At 45.2% G+C, this 18230-nt stretch overlaps 1 protein-coding gene across 1 annotated transcript; it reads right to left on the reverse strand.

Moving 5' to 3' along the window:
- Window positions 1–204: 204 nt before the first annotated feature.
- Window positions 205–17532, reverse strand: LOC133381801 (zinc finger protein 420-like). The gene is made up of 6 exons (XM_061621267.1): window positions 17431–17532; window positions 13983–14175; window positions 12830–12956; window positions 11584–11661; window positions 5481–5564; window positions 205–3015 (listed from the first exon to the last, which is right to left on the reverse strand). Exons 1-6 carry the CDS (start codon window positions 17529–17531, stop codon window positions 1046–1048), a joined length of 2553 nt encoding a protein of 850 aa, XP_061477251.1. The 5' UTR covers window position 17532; the 3' UTR covers window positions 205–1045.
- Between the last annotated feature and the right edge of the window lie 698 nt (window positions 17533–18230).

The raw sequence follows: 18230 nt of genomic DNA on the forward strand, positions 1-18230 counted from the left end.
GGCATTCATTTGTTTTCTCCAGCCTCTGCTGGGAGACTTTTATAGTACTGAAGAGGTTTACAAACAAAATAACATACATTAAAATTGTCAATAAAAATCAACACAAGTTTAAAAAAGGAAAATAAATAAAATCAACAGTTCAAAGTATGCTAAAGTATATGAAAGCACCTGGTAAAGTGGCCATTACATAAAAGCATTAGCATTATTTATTTATTTGCATTTATTAATGGGCTCACATACGATATATCAGAATACCACCAATAAAAAACCATTTCACACAAACACAATTAAAATAATTTTCAAATCTTATACAGATACATGTGTGTGTGTTGTGCCTCCAAGCCAACTAGACTTACAACGACCCTATGAATCAACGACCTCCAGTACCATCTGCCGTGAACCACCCTGTTCAGATCTCGTAAGTTCAGGTAGGTGTGTTAGAAAAGGAAGGTCTACAAGAGGCACCAAAAAGAAAACAAGAACACTTGTCTGAGACATAATAGGAGGGAATTCCAAAGGGCAGGTGCCTCATGTGTTTTGATGCTGTGTTCCTGTCCTGAGTTCTGGAATAAAACTTAATGCCAAACCCAGTCTCTGAGTCCTGACTCTGCTTCTCTGGTTGACAAGGTTTAAAAAAGGGAAATAAATAGAACCAACAGTTGAAAGTATTAATTAATTAATTGAATTTATATCCCGCCCTTCCTCCCAGTAGGAGCCCAGGGTGGCAAAAAAAAAAAAAAAACCACTCTAAAACTTCTTTAAAAACATACTTTAAAATATATTAATACAAAACATCTTTTAAAAAAAGAAAAGCTTTAAAAACATCTTAAAAACTAATTCCAACAGAGACGCGGACTGAGATAAGTACGGCTAGTTGAAAGAGGAAGATCTTCAGTAGGCACCAAAAAGATAATAGAGATGGTACCTATCTAATATTGAAGGGGAGAGATACAATCTAATACAGATACAGACTGGGATAAAGATCTCCCCTTAAAAGGTTTGTAGGGTTAGTCCTTACGCGGAAACTCTTCCCACACTGCCTGCATTAAAATGGTTTCTTCCCTGCATGTGTTCTTCGGTGTACAGTAAGGTGACTACTCTGGCGGAAGCTCTTTCCACATTCTGTGCACTTAAATGATTTCTCCTGTGTGTGCGTTCTTTGATGACGTGCAAGGTCACTCCTGGCAATGAAGCTCTTTCCACATTCCATGCATTTAAATGGTTTCAATCCTGTGTGGGTTCTGTGATGTAAAGTAAGGCCACTGCTCTGACTGAAGCACTTTCCACACTCTCTGCATTTAAATGGTTTCTCCCCTGTGTGGGTTCTGTGATGTGCAGTAAGTTGATGGCTCTGACAGAAGCTCTTTCCACATTCCATGCATTTAAATGGTTTCTCCCCCGTGTGAGTTCTTTGATGTGAAGTACGGCTACCAATATCACTGAAGCGCTTTCCACATTCCATGCATTTAAATGGCTTCTCCCCTGTATGGATTCTTTGGTGTACAGTAAGGTTACTATTCCGACTGAAGCTCTTTCCACATTCCAAGCATTTAAATGGCTTCTCCCCCGTGTGGGTTCTTTGGTGTTTAGTGAGGCTACCATTGACACTGAAGCACTTTCCACATTCCCTGCATTTAGATGGCTTCTCCCCTGTGTGGGTTCTTTGATGTAAAATGAGGCAAGTATTATGACTAAAGCACTTTCCACACTCCATGCACTGAAATGGCTTCTCCCCTGTGTGGGTTCTTTGATGTACAGTAAGGTGACCATTCTGACTGAAACATTTTCCACACTCCATGCATTTAAATGGTTTCTCCCCTGTGTGGGTTCTTTGATGTAAAGTAAGGTGACCATTCTGACTGAAACATTTTTTACACGCCATGCATTTAAATGGTTTCTCCCCTGTGTGGGTTCTTTGATGTACAGTAAGGCTACTGCTCTCACTGAAGCACTTTCCACACTCCATGCATTTAAATGGTTTCTCCCCTGTGTGGGTTCTTTGATGTACAGTAAAACTACTGCTCTCACTGAAGCACTTTCCACACTCCATGCATTTAAATGGTTTCTCCCCTGTGTGGGTTCTTTGATGTAAAGTAAAGCTACTGCTCTCACTGAAGCACTTTCCACACTCCATACATTCAAATGGTTTCTCCCCTGTGTGGGTTCTTTGATGTAAACTGAGGTGAGCATTCTGAGAAAAGCACTTTCCACACTCCATGCACTGAAATGGCTTCTCCCCTGTGTGGGTTCTTTGATGTAAAATGAGGCGAGCATTCTGACTAAAGCACTTTCCACACTCCATGCACTGAAATGGCTTCTCCCCTGTGTGGGTTCTTTGATGTACAGTAAGGTGATCATTCCGACTGAAACATATTCCACACTCTATGCACTTAAATGGCTTCTCCCCTGTGTGGGTTCTTTGATGTAAAATGAGGCGAGCATTTTGACTAAAGCACTTTCCACACTCCATGCACTGAAATGGCTTCTCCCCTGTGTGGGTTCTTTGATGTACAGTAAGGTGATCATTCCGACTGAAACATATTCCACACTCTATGCACTTAAATGGCTTCTCCCCTGTGTGGGTTCTTTGATGTAAAATGAGGCGACCATTCTGACTAAAGCACTTTCCACACTCCTTGCACTGAAATGGTTTCTCCCCTGTGTGGGTTCTTTGATGTACAGTAAAGCTACTGCTCCAACTGAAGCACTTTCCACACTCCATGCACTGAAATGGCTTCTCCCCTGTGTGCATTCTTTGATGTTGAGTAAGTTTACCCCTTACGCTGAAGCTCTTTCCACACACAGTGCATTTAAGTGACTTCTTCCTTCTGTGCGTTCTGTGATGCAAACGCTGAGAAGCAGAGGATTTCTGCCTCCCATTCTTTGAAGGGTTTCCTTCATATGTTTTTGGGCCCCTGTGATTTCCAAATGTGTCTTTTTGTGACTCACACTTCGCTTTTACCAATGACACCATCAATGGTTCCCTATCATTCTCATTCTTCTGCCCATCATCTGCTGAGGGGAAGGAGGGAGAAAAAATAACATTGGAAATTTAAGACAAAAACAAAGGATGTTAGCACAGATCAAGCCGAATTAGCTGCTTCTCAATATTTACATCTCTACAATTCTCCCCTTTTCTCTTTGTATGCCCACTTGCAACCAAGGTTGACTGAACATTCTACAGTCTCACAACAAAACAAATTCCTTTCAGGTCCATGTATCATTTGATGTCACCAAGCCCAGATGGGTCTGATCTTTCCTCCTGCTGCCATACATTTCTTAAAGGCTTAATGGACAATATAAAAACTGACAAATCACCGGGCCCGGATGGCATCCACCCGAGAGTTCTCAAAGAACTCAAAGGTGAAATTGCTGATCTGCTAACTAAAATATGTAACTTGTCCCTCGGGTCCTCCTCCGTGCCTGAGGACTGGAAAGTGGCAAATGTAACGCCAATCTTCAAAAAGGGATCCAGAGGGGATCCCGGAAATTACAGGCCAGTTAGCTTAACTTCTGTCCCTGGAAAACTGGTAGAAAGTATTATTAAAGCTAGATTAACTAAGCACATAGAAGAACAAGCCTTGCTGAAGCAGAGCCAGCATGGCTTCTGCAAGGGAAAGTCCTGTCTCAGTAACCTATTAGAATTCTTTGAGAGTGTCAACAAGCATATAGATAGAGGGGATCCAGTGGACATAGTGTACTTAGACTTTCAAAAAGCGTTTGACAAGGTACCTCACCAAAGGCTTCTGAGGAAGCTTAGCAGTCATGGAATAAGAGGAGAGGTCCTCTTGTGGATACGGAATTGGTTAAGAAGCAGAAAGCAGAGAGTAGGAATAAATGGACAGTTCTCCCAATGGAGGGCTGTAGAAAATGGAGTCCCTCAAGGATTGGTATTGGGACCTGTACTTTTCAACTTGTTCATTAATGACCTAGAATTAGGAGTGAGCAGTGAAGTGGCCAAGTTTGCTGACGACACTAAATTGTTCAGGGTTGTTAAAACAAAAAGGGATTGCGAAGAGCTCCAAAAAGACCTCTCCAAACTGAGTGAATGGGCGGAAAAATGGCAAATGCAATTCAATATAAACAAGTGTAAAATTATGCATATTGGAGCAAAAAATCTGAATTTCACATATACGCTCATGGGGTCTGAACTGGCGGTGACCGCCCAGGAGAGAGACCTCGGGGTTGTAGTGGACAGCACGATGAAAATGTCGACCCAGTGTGCGGCAGCTGTGAAAAAGGCAAATTCCATGCTAGCGATAATTAGGAAAGGTATTGAAAATAAAACAGCCGATATCATCATGCCGTTGTATAAATCTATGGTGCGGCCGCATTTGGAATACTGTGTACAGTTCTGGTCGCCTCATCTCAAAAAGGATATTCTAGAGTTGGAAAAGGTTCAGAAGAGGGCAACCAGAATGATCAAGGGGACGGAGCGACTCCCTTACGAGGAAAGGTTGCAGCATTTGGGGCTTTTTAGTTAAGAGAAAAGGCGGGTCAGAGGAGACATGATAGAAGTGTATAAAATTATGCATGGCCTTGAGAAAGTGGATAGAGAAAAGTTCTTCTCCCTCTCTCATAATACTAGAACTCGTGGACATTCAAAGAAGCTGAATGTTGGAAGATTCAGGACAGACAAAAGGAAGTACTTCTTTACTCAGCGCATAGTTAAACTATGGAATTTGCTCCCACAAGATGCAGTAATGGCCACCAGCTTGGATGGCTTTAAAAGAAGATTAGACAAATTCATGGAGGACAGGGCTATCAATGGCTACTAGCCGTGATGGCTGTGCTGTGCCACCCTAGTCAGTGGCAGCATGCTTCTGAAAACCAGTTGCCGGAAGCCTCAGGAGGGGAGAGTGTTCTTGCACTCGGGTCCTGCTTGCGGGCTTCCTCCAGGCACCTGGTTGGCCACTGTGAGAACAGGATGCTGGACTAGATGGGCCACTGGCCTGATCCAGCAGGCTCTTCTTATGTTGTTATGTTCTTAAAAATGTATGCAATAAAAAGCTGGGAGAGAAGGAAGAGAAGGCTGTGAAAGGGGCCGAACAGGGCACAGCTCACTGCTCCTTGGTTCCTCTGAATTTGACTGCACTCAGAAGTAGTGCTCCGACAGAAATACAGGAACACAGGAAGTTGCCTTATACTGAATCAAACCATTGGTCCTTCTAGCCCAGTCCTGTCTACACTGCAGGATTCCAGAAGACGAACCTTCCAGGGACCTGAAAATGCCAGGGATTAAACCTAGGAATTTTTTCATAGAACTTAATGTGCTCTGTCGCGGAGTCAAGATAGGGATGGCCCAAGACCAAGATTACAAGAGTTTACGAAGATGCTCTGAATTATAGGTTGAATTCTGTATCAATGAATATGCCACGGGGTGTATATTTCATTGCCAACCTTTTTAATTTAGCCACAAGTCCTGCATCAACGATTTGTCCCCATTATAACCTTTCCCCAGATATTTTTCAAATCCATACCTGCTGATATCTCCCCTTCATCAACACCCCATCCAATGGGAGCTTGTCCTTCTAGCGAAGAGATGAAGCCCTGTTTGGATATTTCTTTCCAAGAAAGAGACAAGCTGGTTAGTTCTGAACCCATATTATCCAGGCACTCCATGTCCACCCATTACTACGCCCCCCTCCCAAATTCCAAGTAAGGCAGGATTATACAGCCACAAGAGTGACTGTATTCTATAGCCAGTATGGATTTTTCACATTCCGCAATGTTAAATTGAAAATACCCCCATGCCATTCTGATGCTTCCCATCAGCTCATTTCAAAACAAAACCTTACAAAACTTATAGTTCTGAACTCATAAACAATTGCTTAACAACCCTGTAAATTTTCATGGCGATACATAAAAGAAACTCAGAGGGAGGCCATGGTAAACCAGCTCTGAATCCCTCTTACCACAAAAACCCTATGAACAGAGTATCCAAGTTGCAACACGAGATAGTGCTGGAAGATGAGACCCCCAGGACAGAAGGCACTCACCAGGCTACTGGGGAAGAACAAAGGACAAGTACGAGTAGCGCTGTGACTAATGACACAGCTGGGTCAAAGCCAAAAGGAAGCCCAGCGGCTGATGCGCAAAGATGCAAAAGAAGTGTCTGGAGTTGTGCAACGTACACAATAGGAACATGGAATGTGAGAAGCATGAACCAGGGAAAGTTAGGAATTGTTAAGCAAGAAATGGATTATATCAACATTACAATACTTGGTGTGAGTGAATTAAAATGGACTGGAATGGGACATTTTCAATCAGGCAACTACAAAATATTTTCTGCAGGAAATGAGAAATCAAGAAGAAACGGAGTTGCTTTAATAGTGAGAAGTGATGTAGCAAAAGCAATTAGGAGCTACAACGCAAGGTCAGTGAGAGTGATATCAATGAGATTAAACGGGAAACCTATCAACATAACCATCATCCAAGACTATGCTCCGACGGCAAACACAGAAGAAGAGGAATTGGAGAGATTTTACGCAGAAGTACAGGAGGAAATTGATCACGCACCAAAACAAGATGTGCTGATAATCATGGGGGATTGGAATGCAAAAGTAGGGAACAGAGAAGAACTAGGAATTGTGGGGAAATGGGGCTTAGGAGACTTATTGAATTCTGTGAAACCAATAATTCGTTTCTTGCGAACACATTTTTTGAGCAACCGAAAAGACGACTGTACACATGGACATCACCAAATGGTCAATATAGGAATCAAACTGATTATATAATTGGTAGCAGAAGATGGAGAAGGTCCATATTTTCTGCAAAAACAAGACCAGGAGCAGACTGCAGTACAGATCATGAACTGGTTGTATCGAAAATCAGAGTAAAGCTGAAGAAGACCAACAAAGCAATCATCATGCCAAAATATAATTTAAATAACATCCCAGAAGCATATAAAGATCAAATGAGAAATAGGTTTGAGGCTTTAGACTTAGTTGACAGAGAACCAGAAGAACTATGGAATGAAGTCAGAGACGTTATCAGAGGAATGCAAAAAGACAATACCTCTAGTCAAAAAGAGAGAAAGACCCCAATGGATGACTGAAGAAACTCTTCAAATGGTTAAAGAGAGAAGGAAAGCAAAAGCAAAAGGAGATAGAAACACAGTCAGAACCCTAAATGCAACAATACAGCGACTAGTACATAGGGACAAAGAGAACTATTACAATAGTTATTGCATAGAAATAGAAGAGGACAACAAAAAGGGTAGAACAAGAGCCCTGTTCCAAAAGATTAGAGAAATGTAAGGGAAATTTAAACCAAGAGTAGGGATGTTGAATAACCAACAGGGAAACACACTGACTGACTGAGATGAAAGAAAAGGAAGATGGAAGCAATACACTGAAGAACTCTATAAAAGAGATGCCAGGATGACAGATTCATTCACGGAGGAACCATATGATGAAGAACCAGAAATTTTAGAATGCGAGGCGAAAGCTGCTCTTAAAATACTTGGAAGAAACAAATCACCAGAAACAGATGGCATACCAATAGAGTTGCTACAAGCTAGACTGAATCTGTCCAAATTTTGACAAAAATCTGTCAAGAAATATGGAAAACTAAACAATGGCCCACAGACTGGAAGCGTTCAATATACATCCCAATTCCAAAGAAAGGGGATCCCAGGGAATGCAGTAATTATCAAACTATTGCCTTAACATCCCATGCAAGTAAATTAATGCTCAAGATTCTACAACAAAGGCTCTTGCCATATATGGAGCGAAAAATGCCAGACGTCCAAGCTGGATTTAGAAAGGGAAGAGGCACCAGAGATCATATAGCAAACATACATTGGATAATGGAACAGACCAAGGAATTCAGAAGGAAATCACCCTGTGCTTTATAAATTACAGCAAAGCCTTTGACTGTGTAGATCATGAAAAACGATGGGATGCTTTAAAAGAAGTGGGGGTGCGACAGCATCTGATTGTCCTGATGCGCAACCTATACTCTGGACAAGAGGCTACTGTAAGGACAGAATATGGAGAAACCGATTGGTTCCCCATCGGAAAGGGTGTGAGACAGGGGTGTATTTTATCACCCTATTTATTTAATCTATATGCAGAACATATCATATACAGAAAGCAGGATTGGACCAAGATGAAGGAGGTGTGAAAATTGGAGGGAGAAATATCAGTAATTTAAGATATGCAGACGATACCATACTACTAGCAGAAACCAGTAATGATTTTTTAAAAATGCTGATGAAAGTTAAAGAGGAAAGTGCAAAAACAGGACTACAGCTGAACGTCAAAAAGACTAAAGTAATGACAACAGAAGATTTATGTAACTTTACAGTTGACAATGAGGACAATGAACTTGTCAAGGATTATCAATACCTTGGTACAGTCATTAACCAAAGTGGAGACAATAGTCAAGAAATCAGGAGAAGGCTAGGACTGGGGAGGGCAGCTCTGAGAGAACTAGAAAAGGTCCTCAAATGTAAAGATGTATCACTGAACACTAAAGTCAGGATCATTCAGACCATGGTATTTCCGATCTCTATGTATGGATGTGAAAGTTGTACAGTGAAAAAAGCGGATAAGAAAAAAATCAACTCATTTGAAATGTGGTGTTGAAGGAGAGCTTTGTGGATATCATGGACTGCAAAAAAGACAAACATAAGAACATAAGAAGAGCCTGCTGGATCAGGCCAGTGGCCCATCTAGTCCAGCATCCTGTTCTCACAGTGGCCAACCAGGTGCCTGGGGGAAGCCCACAAGCAGGACCCGAGTGCAAGAACACTCTCCCCTCCTGAGGCTTCCGGCAACTGGTTTTCAAAAGCATGCTGCCTCTGACTAGGGTGGCACAGCACAGCCATCACGGCTAGTAGCCATTGATAGCCCTGTCCTCCATGAATTTGTCTAATCTTCTTTTAAAGCCGTCCAAGCTGGTGGCCATTACTGCGTCTTGTGGGAGCAAATTCCATAGTTTAACTATGCACTGAGTAAAGAAGTACTTCCTTTTGTCTGTCCTGAATTTTCCAACGTTCAGCTTCTTTGAATGTCCACGAGTTCTAGTATTATGAGAGAGGGAGAAGAACTTTTCTCTATCCACTTTCTCAATGCCATGCATAATTTTATACACTTCTATCATGTCTCCTCTGACCCGCCTTTTCTCTAAACTAAAAAGCCCCAAATGCTGCAACCTTTCCTCGTAAGGGAGTCGCTCCATCCCCTTGATCATTCTGGTTGCCCTCTTCTGAACCTTTTCCAACTCTAGAATATCCTTTTTGAGATGAGGCGACCAGAACTGTACACAGTATTCCAAATGCGGCCGCACCATAGATTTATTCAACGGCATGATGATATCGGCTGTTTTATTTTCAATACCTTTCCTAATTATCGCTAGCATGGAATTTGCCTTTTTCACAGCTGCCGAACACTGGGTCGACATTTTCATTGTGCTGTCCACTACAAATAAGTGGGTGTCAGAACAAATTAAACCAGAACTATCACTAGAAGCTAGAATGATAAAACTGAGGTTATCATTCTTTGGACACAAAAGAAGACATGATTCACTTGAAAAGACAATAATTTTGGGAAAAACAGAAGGGAGTAGAAAAAGAGGAAGGCCAAACAAGAGATGGATTGATTCCATAAAGGAAGCCACAGACCTGAACTTGCAAGATCTGAACAGGGTGGTTCATGATAGATGCTCTTGGAGGTCGCTGATTCATAGGGTCGCCATGGGTCGTGGTCGACTTGGAGGCACATAACAACAATATTCAGTAAGAAGCATAGTGAGGGACAACGTAAGTGCAGCCATGCTGGGAAAGAGGCCAAACTGAGCACAGCTCACTGCACTCAAAAGAGATGGTCAGAGAGAAATATAGGAACACAGGAAGTTGCCTTATACTGAATCAAACGATTATCCCCTCTAGCTTAATACTGTCTACACTGGCTGGCAGCTGCTCTGCAAGGTTTCAAATGAGGGCCCCTCCCAGCTCTACCTGAAGATTCCAAGGATTAAATCTAGGAACATCTACGTGCAAATCAGGTGCTCTGCCACTGAGCTAGTCTTTTCTCAAAGGCAGGAACGGCTCAAGACCAATGTTGCACAAGTTTGCAATGACGCTTTGGACTGTAATGAGAATGCCTCATCTGTGGGTTATATATTTCACTGGCCAACTCTGAATTTAGCCACAGGCACTGCATCATCTTTTGTTCCCACGGTAACCTTTCCCAAGATATTTTTCCAATCCATACCTGCTGATCTCTCCCCTTCATCAGTGTCCTTCCAGCCAAGAGATGAAATGAGGTTTTGAAATTTCTTTCAAGGGAAGAAGCAAGCTAGTTACTTCTGAGAACAAAACATCCAGGCATTGCTATGGGCCTCTCCCAAAAGCAGAGAAAGGCAAGATCTTAGACCTCCTGGTGATGAATAGGATAGGGATGTGTTGACTGAATAGGATCCATAGGACACTTGTAAACAGGCGTTCGGTGTACTTTAAGCACAGCTCAGTAGCATTGTGGAAATCAATCCAGCTATTTCAATTTGGGAGTTTCTCAGCAGATGGAAGGGAAGTTTCCACATACAGGCCGCCACTTCCTTTATAGAAAGACCGCTGCTGGATCAGAGCAAAGGTCTATCTAGTCCAGCATCTTCACAGTGCCTGAGGAGATGTGTACAGGAACTCCACAAGGAGGACATAAAGGCAACAGCCCTTCCGATTCTGGCAGACAGCAGTCAGCCTCTCCTGCACCCCTTTCAGAGGAAGGGTGGGACAGAAATTGAATATAGATAAACAAATAGTTCCCATTCGGAGCTTTATCTTCCATGATTATTTCTAATCCCCTTTGGAAGATGAGAATTATTTGCATCTATTTTCACAGCAGAAGATATAAGGCAGATCCCTGTGTCCAAACTAATTTGTGCAGGAAGGGCGTCTGAGGAATTATGATCATTTATTAATTATTCTTTGATTTATATCCCGCCCTTCCTCCCAGCCGGAGCAGGAATTGAGGCAGATAAGAAAGGGTGTCTGAGGAATTGAGACAGATAACGAGTTTCAATCTCTTTTTAGCATACTGGTTTTAATTATTTTTGAAAAATATTTTGAATTACTTCTTTTTAACTGTTTTTATTGGTAATATGAATGTTTTTTGTAAACCACTGAGAGGTTTTCCACAAACAAGTGGTGTGTGTGTATATATATAATACAATACAATAAAATAAAGATTCAGAAGTCTAATATTGGAGGCAGTACGCTTCTGATTACCAATTGCTAGGAACGGCAGGACAGGAGAGAGCTCTTGTGTCAGGTCCTGCTTTCGGGCTCCCCATGGGCATCTGGCTGGCCACGGTGAGAACTGGGTGATGGACTAGAGGAGCCACTGACCTGATCCAGCAGGCTTTCTGTTCTGAAAGCCATATGAGTTGTCCACCAGTAGAACTCACAGCTGGACAGGTGACTCTGGGCTCCCTTGGGAGGAAGGGCGGGATATAAATTTAATAAACAAATACAATCAATACATAAAAATAATAATCTGCCAGGAATGATGTTACACAGGAACTATCGGCGTCTATTCCCAACACCGAAGAGGGCCCCATAACAGGCTAAGCAGCTACCTGCTGATGCCTCCTCTTCTTTGAGATCCTGGTTAAACGGATATTTCTCTTCTTCCCAGCAGGAACTGAGGTCAGATTCTTCCAAGGAAACAGACAACACTAGTTACTTTTGACCACAAAACATTTACCCAATCCAAATTGAGCCTCTTAAAGCTAAGAGGAGGTATAATTATGGTCTTTATTATTATTATTATTAATTTAATTTATAACTCCCGCACCCCCATGAACAGGACAGAGCCTTTATGGTCGCAGCGGCAGCAGTCTGGCACTTAGTTTGAAACGCCTGTTGGAGATGACACAGCCAGCTGTTTTCATTTGGGCCATATCATTTTAACAAACCAAAAGCAAAAGTGAGCCTGGGAGCCGTCCTCTTTCTCCCTCAATAAGCAAGCCAGAGATGCGCTTCAAAGTTACAATCCTCTGGTAAAATCTTCTCTCATGGTGATTAAGATTCAAGCCACTGCAACATATTTACATAGACAGAAACACCATCAGCACTTCAGTGTCTTAGTTTGAAAAGAATAATCAGTTGTGAAAGATGTTAGATTTCTGAAAGGGAAATATAACGGCATGTGTTATATGAATGCTCCTGTCCTGAGCAGTGTCTGAGGCAGGAGCCGCCAAGGCAGCAGGAGCAGGAAAGGGATCTTCGCAATATATGGTTCCCCTACTCCTGGCAATAACAACAACGAACCCCAACTGACAGCAGCTTCAACAGTGACTGGTCTGAGGCAGAGGAGCACCACTTCCAAAACAAGAAGGTTGCAGCCCCCTTTACCACCTCCAGACATTGGTTCAGGACTCGCACTGCCCATCCTGGCACCGATGGAACAGAAAGAGTTGAGAGCTGTCAGCATAGCGGTGACATTTTGCCCCAAATCCACCGAGCTCCAAATAGGAGAAAGGGGGGGATATACGAATTTCAGATGAAATTATTATTACAAACATACATGGTCACTGTTCAAGTAAGCATGCTTGAGACTGCAGCCTTATTTCAACTTCCAGTTTATAACTCAGCTATAGTTTGCACGTGAAAAGGAGTCCAGCAGTGGGGGAGGAGGGAGAAACTTGTCAAGGAGAGCGTTTGTACCCATTCCCCAGTGAAGATGCCAGGGAGCGAGCCATGCCAAGCAGGTGTCCAGGGCACATCACCAAGGCGTAACAGCCGCTTTCACTGCAGGGATAAAGGGCACAAATTGCAAATTCACACTTTCAAAATCAGTCAGGGAAAAAAACGGCTCCTTACCAACAGAGGCCACAGTTTCATAGTTCTCCTTCATGACTTCCCTGTGCAGAGCTCCTTGGCCTGGCTCCAGCAGAGCCCATTTCTCCTCACTGAACGATGCAGCTATGTCCCCAAAGGTCACCAGACCCTGGAAGAACAAGAGGAAGATGACAAAACAATGATTTAAGAACATAAGGATGTTGGATCAGGCCAGTGGCCCAACTAGTCCAGCATCCTGTTCTCTCAGTGGCCAACCAGATGCCCCGATGGGAAGCCCACAAGCAGGACCTGAGTGCAAGAGCGCTCTCCCCTCTTGCAGCTTCCGGCAACTGGTTTTCAGAAGCATGTTGCCTCCTACTATGCAGGCAGGGCACAGCCATCGTGGCTCATAGCCAGTGATGGCCTCGGCCTCCATTGATTTGTCTAATCTTCTTTAAAGCCATCCAGACTGGTGGCCAGCACTGCCTCTTGTGGGAGCAACGTCGAGCTTAATTGGATGTCCACAAGTTCCAGCGTCATGAGAGAGGGAGAAGAAGTTTTCTCTATCTAATTTTTCCATGCCATGCATAATTTTATATTTTTATATATTTTATTTTTATTTCATATTACTGTTCTATGATTCTATGATCTCATTCTGGTTCAGTCACCACCAGTTCAAACCCAATCAGTATATACCACCCATTTGCAGAGGTCCTTTTGGAGCTCTTCGCAATCCCTTTTGTTTTAACAATCACTTTCCCAATTTCCCAGTCTGAAAGGGGAAGGAGTAACATGGTAGGTGCATGTGGGCTTTGGTCGATTTACCAGCCCCTGTAAGTAGGCCACTTTGGATCAATGCAGTGAGGGACACAAACTTGGATGGCTTTAAAAGAGGATTAGACAAATGCATGGAGAACGAGGCTTCCAGTAGCTACGGCCCAGGATGGCTGTGCTCTGCCTTGGCAGGCGGTGTCAGGATGCCTCTGAATACACTCAGAATCACAAGTGGGGAGGGTGCTTTGCTTGTGGGCTTCCTGCTGGGGCGTCTGGTTGGCCTGATCCAGCTCGTCTTCCGTGCTTAGGTAGTGCCCAAAGTAGAGACCAAAGGGCACTGTCGTCCAGAGCCCCTTCCCACTAAATACAGGGAGAGGCACCGAGGCTGTCCCCCACGTCTCCCCGATTCTCTTTCCTTTACCTGCGGTGACTGCCCAACAGCCGTTTCCACTCTGCCCCAAGAAAGAGACGACCCCGACGGTGCCTCTGAGGTCATTGTGGCGGAGACGGAAGAGGAGGAGGCGTAAGCGCAGGCACCTCTGGGCCTCTCGCAGCAGTTGCCACGATGCACTTTCGAACGGGGAGCAGCCCTCAAGGTGGGGTCATTGCAAAGCCTGCAGGGGAGAGAGAGGGGGTGGGACGAATTTCATCCTTGGAGCAAATTTGGGGTTTAGGGGTTTTAATACGATAAGCGTCCTGACGCTTTTGGTGACCAGGGACTGCTCAAAATGAGAAAGTGGTTAAGTTTGCTTCGGGATGCTCCACCTTCACGGGGCCTTGACATTGAGCCCCTAAATCTGTTTTAGACCCCTCCTCAGTTCATCCCAGACTGTCTTCCAAGCCAGGGAAGGTCTTCCCTCTTTCGCCATCATCCAACCCCAGTCAATCTAGCCGCTCCTGCCTTTTCATCCTGCCCACCTCAGAGGTTCTCTTTCAGCTTGTGAACCCTCTCAGACTTTGTTCCTGTGCCCCTTTTTCATCATGAGGAGGGCACAAAATTAAAAACCTAACCCCTGTGCACAGCAGTCGGGTATAGTGTCCCTGAAAGTTGGCGGTTTGTGCATATTGTAAGGTGGGATTCCTGCATTGAGCAGGGGGTTGGACTTGATGGCCTTATGGGCCCCTTCCAACTCTACTATTCTATGATTCTATGGGAGTGGATGAGGCCCCTAGCTCCATTTCGGAGCTCCCTAGGGATGTGAAAAGCCTCCCTTCTCACCACTTGAAATATGGGGAGAGGAACCCTGAGCTGCATTCATCTCAGCCCGCTGGGCAAGGAAAACAGTTTTGAGCTACTTGCAACACCCCTATGTTAAAAACAGAAGGACACATTATGGGCATCATCTACTCGCATAAACCTTTACAGCGAGTGTAGAGAACCTTTGGCCCTCCAGATGTTGCTGAACTACAACTCCCATCAGCCCCGGCAAGCATGGCCAATGGCCAGGGATGATGCGAGTTGCAGTTCAGCAAAATCTGGAAGGCTGGAGGGCTCCTCACACCTGCTTTAGATGTTGTGGGCTACAGCCACTGCCATCCCTGACCATCGGCCTTGCTGGCTGGGGCGGGTGGGACTCCCAGTCCAGCAACATCTGGAGGGCACCAGGTTGCAGAAGGCTGTTCCAAGTTGCGCAGGTGATGTGCAAGGTGGAGAGGTCAACAGCATTCTCGCCTACCTCACAGGGCTGACGTTTGGGCAACTCGGATATAAGAAGTTTATTTACTTATAATAAAATATGTGGATAAATTATGTTTTAATTTTTTTTTGCCAAGGCCTTCCTCTAAGGAGCCCAGAGTGGGAAATATATTTTGACACACACACACACACGTACCCCTTTGTCTTCACAGAAACACTATCAGAGGGCCAAGGTCACAAAGTGAATTCCACTCCTGAGCAGGGATTTGAACCTGGGTCCTGGAACACGGTGTGGGACCGCAATACCTTGTGGAACGCCTCTCCCGCTATGAACCGACCCGGTCACTTCGCTCAGCATCTAAGGCCCTCCTCCGGGTACCAACTCATCGGGAAGCCCGGAGGATAGTTACTAGATCTAGGGCTTTTCTGTAGTGGCCCCCGAACTGTGGAACAGCCTCCCCGAAGAGGTACGCCTGGCGCCTACGCTGCTGTCTTTCCGGCGCCAGGTTAAGACCTGGCTATGCTCCCAGGCATTTTAACTGTTAAATGTTTAAATGTTTATAACGTTATTGTATTTAGCTTGATTTTATTGTCATATTTTGTATTTTAACCTTTTGTACACCACCCAGAGAGCTATTCGCTATGGGCGGTCTATAAATGAAACAAATAAATAAATAAATAAATAAATAAACATCTGGAGGGCACCAGGTTGCAGAAGGCTGTTCCAAGTTCAGCAGGTGAGCTGCAAGGTGGAGAGGTCAACAGCATTCTCGCCTACCTCACAGGGCTGACATTTGGGCAACTCAGATATAAGAAGTTCATTTACTTATAATAAGATATATGGATAAATTATGTTTTAAATTTTTTTTGCCAAGGCCTTCCTCTAAGGAGCCCAGAGTGGAAAATATATTTTCTCTCACACACACACACACACACACACACACACACACACACACACACACACACACACACACACACACACACACACACACACACACACACACACACACACACACACACACACACACACACACACACACACACACACACACACACACACACACACACACACACACACACACACACACACACACACACACACACACACACACACACACACACACACACACACACACACACACACACACACACACACACACACACACACACACACACACACACACACCTTTGTCATCACAGAAACACTATCAGAGGGCCAAGGTCACAAAGTGAATTCCACTCCTGAGCAGGGATTTTAACTCGGGTCATTTTTGACTTAGCTCAGTATTAAATGCTAACCAATGCTAATAATATGATAGATAACAAATGTTTGCACAGATGTGCAAGCTCACATTTAGTGGATATTCCAAATTAAGAGGGACACATGAAGTTCTCCACCTTTTATCCTCACAACAGTCCTGTGAGGTAGGCTGGGCTGAAAACAGTCACAGGCCCAGAGAGCGGAGTAACTGCCTGGGGATTCAATAGTGGGTCTCACAGAAAGAGCCAGCTGGATCAGGCCAACGGGGCAAACCTAGTCCAGCATCCTGTTCTCACAGTGGCTGGCCAGATGCCAGATATGGGAATGTGGCCCTCAGGCTGGGAAAGAGCCTCTGTCCCATCTCTGACCACTGCACTCAACACGGGTTGTCACCCTGGCCCACCTTAGAGGGTTGTTGTGAGCATTGCCTGGGTATTGTATAGTGATACAGGGGCCCTCCTGCCAAAGTATTATATGTTATATTTTACTCTGTTATATTTTAGTCTATGTACGCCGCCTAGAGTGGCCGTTAATTCGGCCAGATAGGCGGCCTAGAAATAAATTTTTATTATTATTATTATTATTATTAAAGTGGATCTTCCCAAGGCAAGCGGTGAGGCCGGGCAGGAGTGAGGCTGGCAGCCCCTCAGAAGCACCCCCCCCACTTCGCTGAGACCCACCCCCGGGGGGCAGCTTTGATCTTCAGAGGGGGGTGGCATTTATCTATTTCCTCCCCCCCTTCTGCCCGGAGACTGATTTAAAGGGCCTCTAAAGAAGCTGGTCGGTTTCAAACGCATTTCTCTTGCCTTGCAGGAGGGAAACTGACCAGCCTCTCTTCGTCCCCCCCCCAACAAAGCCGCTCTCCCTCCAGCTCTGGGGCTGTTCTCCGCCGTGCCATCTCCCCAAGCAAGGCGGCTCCCTCTGCACCAAGGACCCCTTTCTCCCCCTGCCCGGCCTGGGGACTGGGCTGACCTGCGAGAGAGGGAGGCGAAATCCCGTGGAAAGTGGATCAGGCCCCCTCCCTGCCTGGGGAGCCCCTGGAGGGCCGCCCCCTCCCCCCTCCTCCTCCCCATCACCCTCGGTGATGTTGCACCTCTTTCTCCTTGGCGCGCCCCGGCGCGGACCCTGCAGCGTAGCGCCGCCTCCTCCGCGCCCGCCTTTTCTCGTGCCTTTCTCCCCCCTTTTGATTAAAACTTCCTGCCTCTCTAGGAAGCAAAGCTCAGTTCCTCGACCCACCGGAGGACTGCTCCTTCCCCCCTCCCTCTCCTGCGGTTTGTGGCGCTGCAGCTGCTCCAGGAAATGCATCCAGACGCGCCCCTCTCGCTCTTGCGGCGTCGCCTCTGCCTGGCCTGCATGTTTCCCCCCAGCGGGGGAGGCAGGACTGACGGGCGGGGGCGCGCGGGGAGGGCGGCTTCAGGGTGGAGCTTGCAAGGGAGACCTGAGCTGGGAGGTTCATGACAGATGCTCTTGGAGGTCACTGATTCATAGGGTCGCCATTAAGTCAAAATTGACTTGAAGGCACAGAACAACAACAACGATTGCATGGATCAGCCCCGCCCCACTTTCTATGGATTCCCAGAGAGGAGGGGGCTCCTCCCTCCCTTAAGCCCCCCCTCTCCCAGGAGCAAGTCCTTCTTCTCACGTGAGCCCCGTTCCTTGCGCCTCTCCTTCCTATGCGCGCTCCAACCTCCTCCTTTCTCTCCTTGGCCGAGAAAGGAAGGACCCTCCATTCCCCCCCCTTTTCCTTCTTTTCATTGCAACTTTGATTGCCT

Source organism: Rhineura floridana, chromosome 3 (genome assembly GCF_030035675.1).
Source record: "Rhineura floridana isolate rRhiFlo1 chromosome 3, rRhiFlo1.hap2, whole genome shotgun sequence".
In the NCBI taxonomy this organism is placed as follows: domain Eukaryota; kingdom Metazoa; phylum Chordata; class Lepidosauria; order Squamata; family Rhineuridae; genus Rhineura; species Rhineura floridana.

What these genes read in the sequence shown, in the direction of transcription:
- LOC133381801 (XM_061621267.1), bottom strand. Translation starts at nt 17,531, where the DNA reads ATGGGGAGGAGGAGGGGGGAGGGGGCGGCCCTCCAGGGGCTCCCCAGG. An exon ending in TTCGCCTCCCTCTCTCGCAG is followed by an intron (nt 14,176 to 17,430) that starts GTCAGCCCAGTC and finishes TCTCCCCTGCAG; the next exon opens with GCTTTGCAATGACCCCACCT. An exon ending in AGAAGAGGAGGCATCAGCAG is followed by an intron (nt 5,565 to 11,583) that starts GTAGCTGCTTAG and finishes TTTCTTGGAAAG; the next exon opens with AAATATCCAAACAGGGCTTC.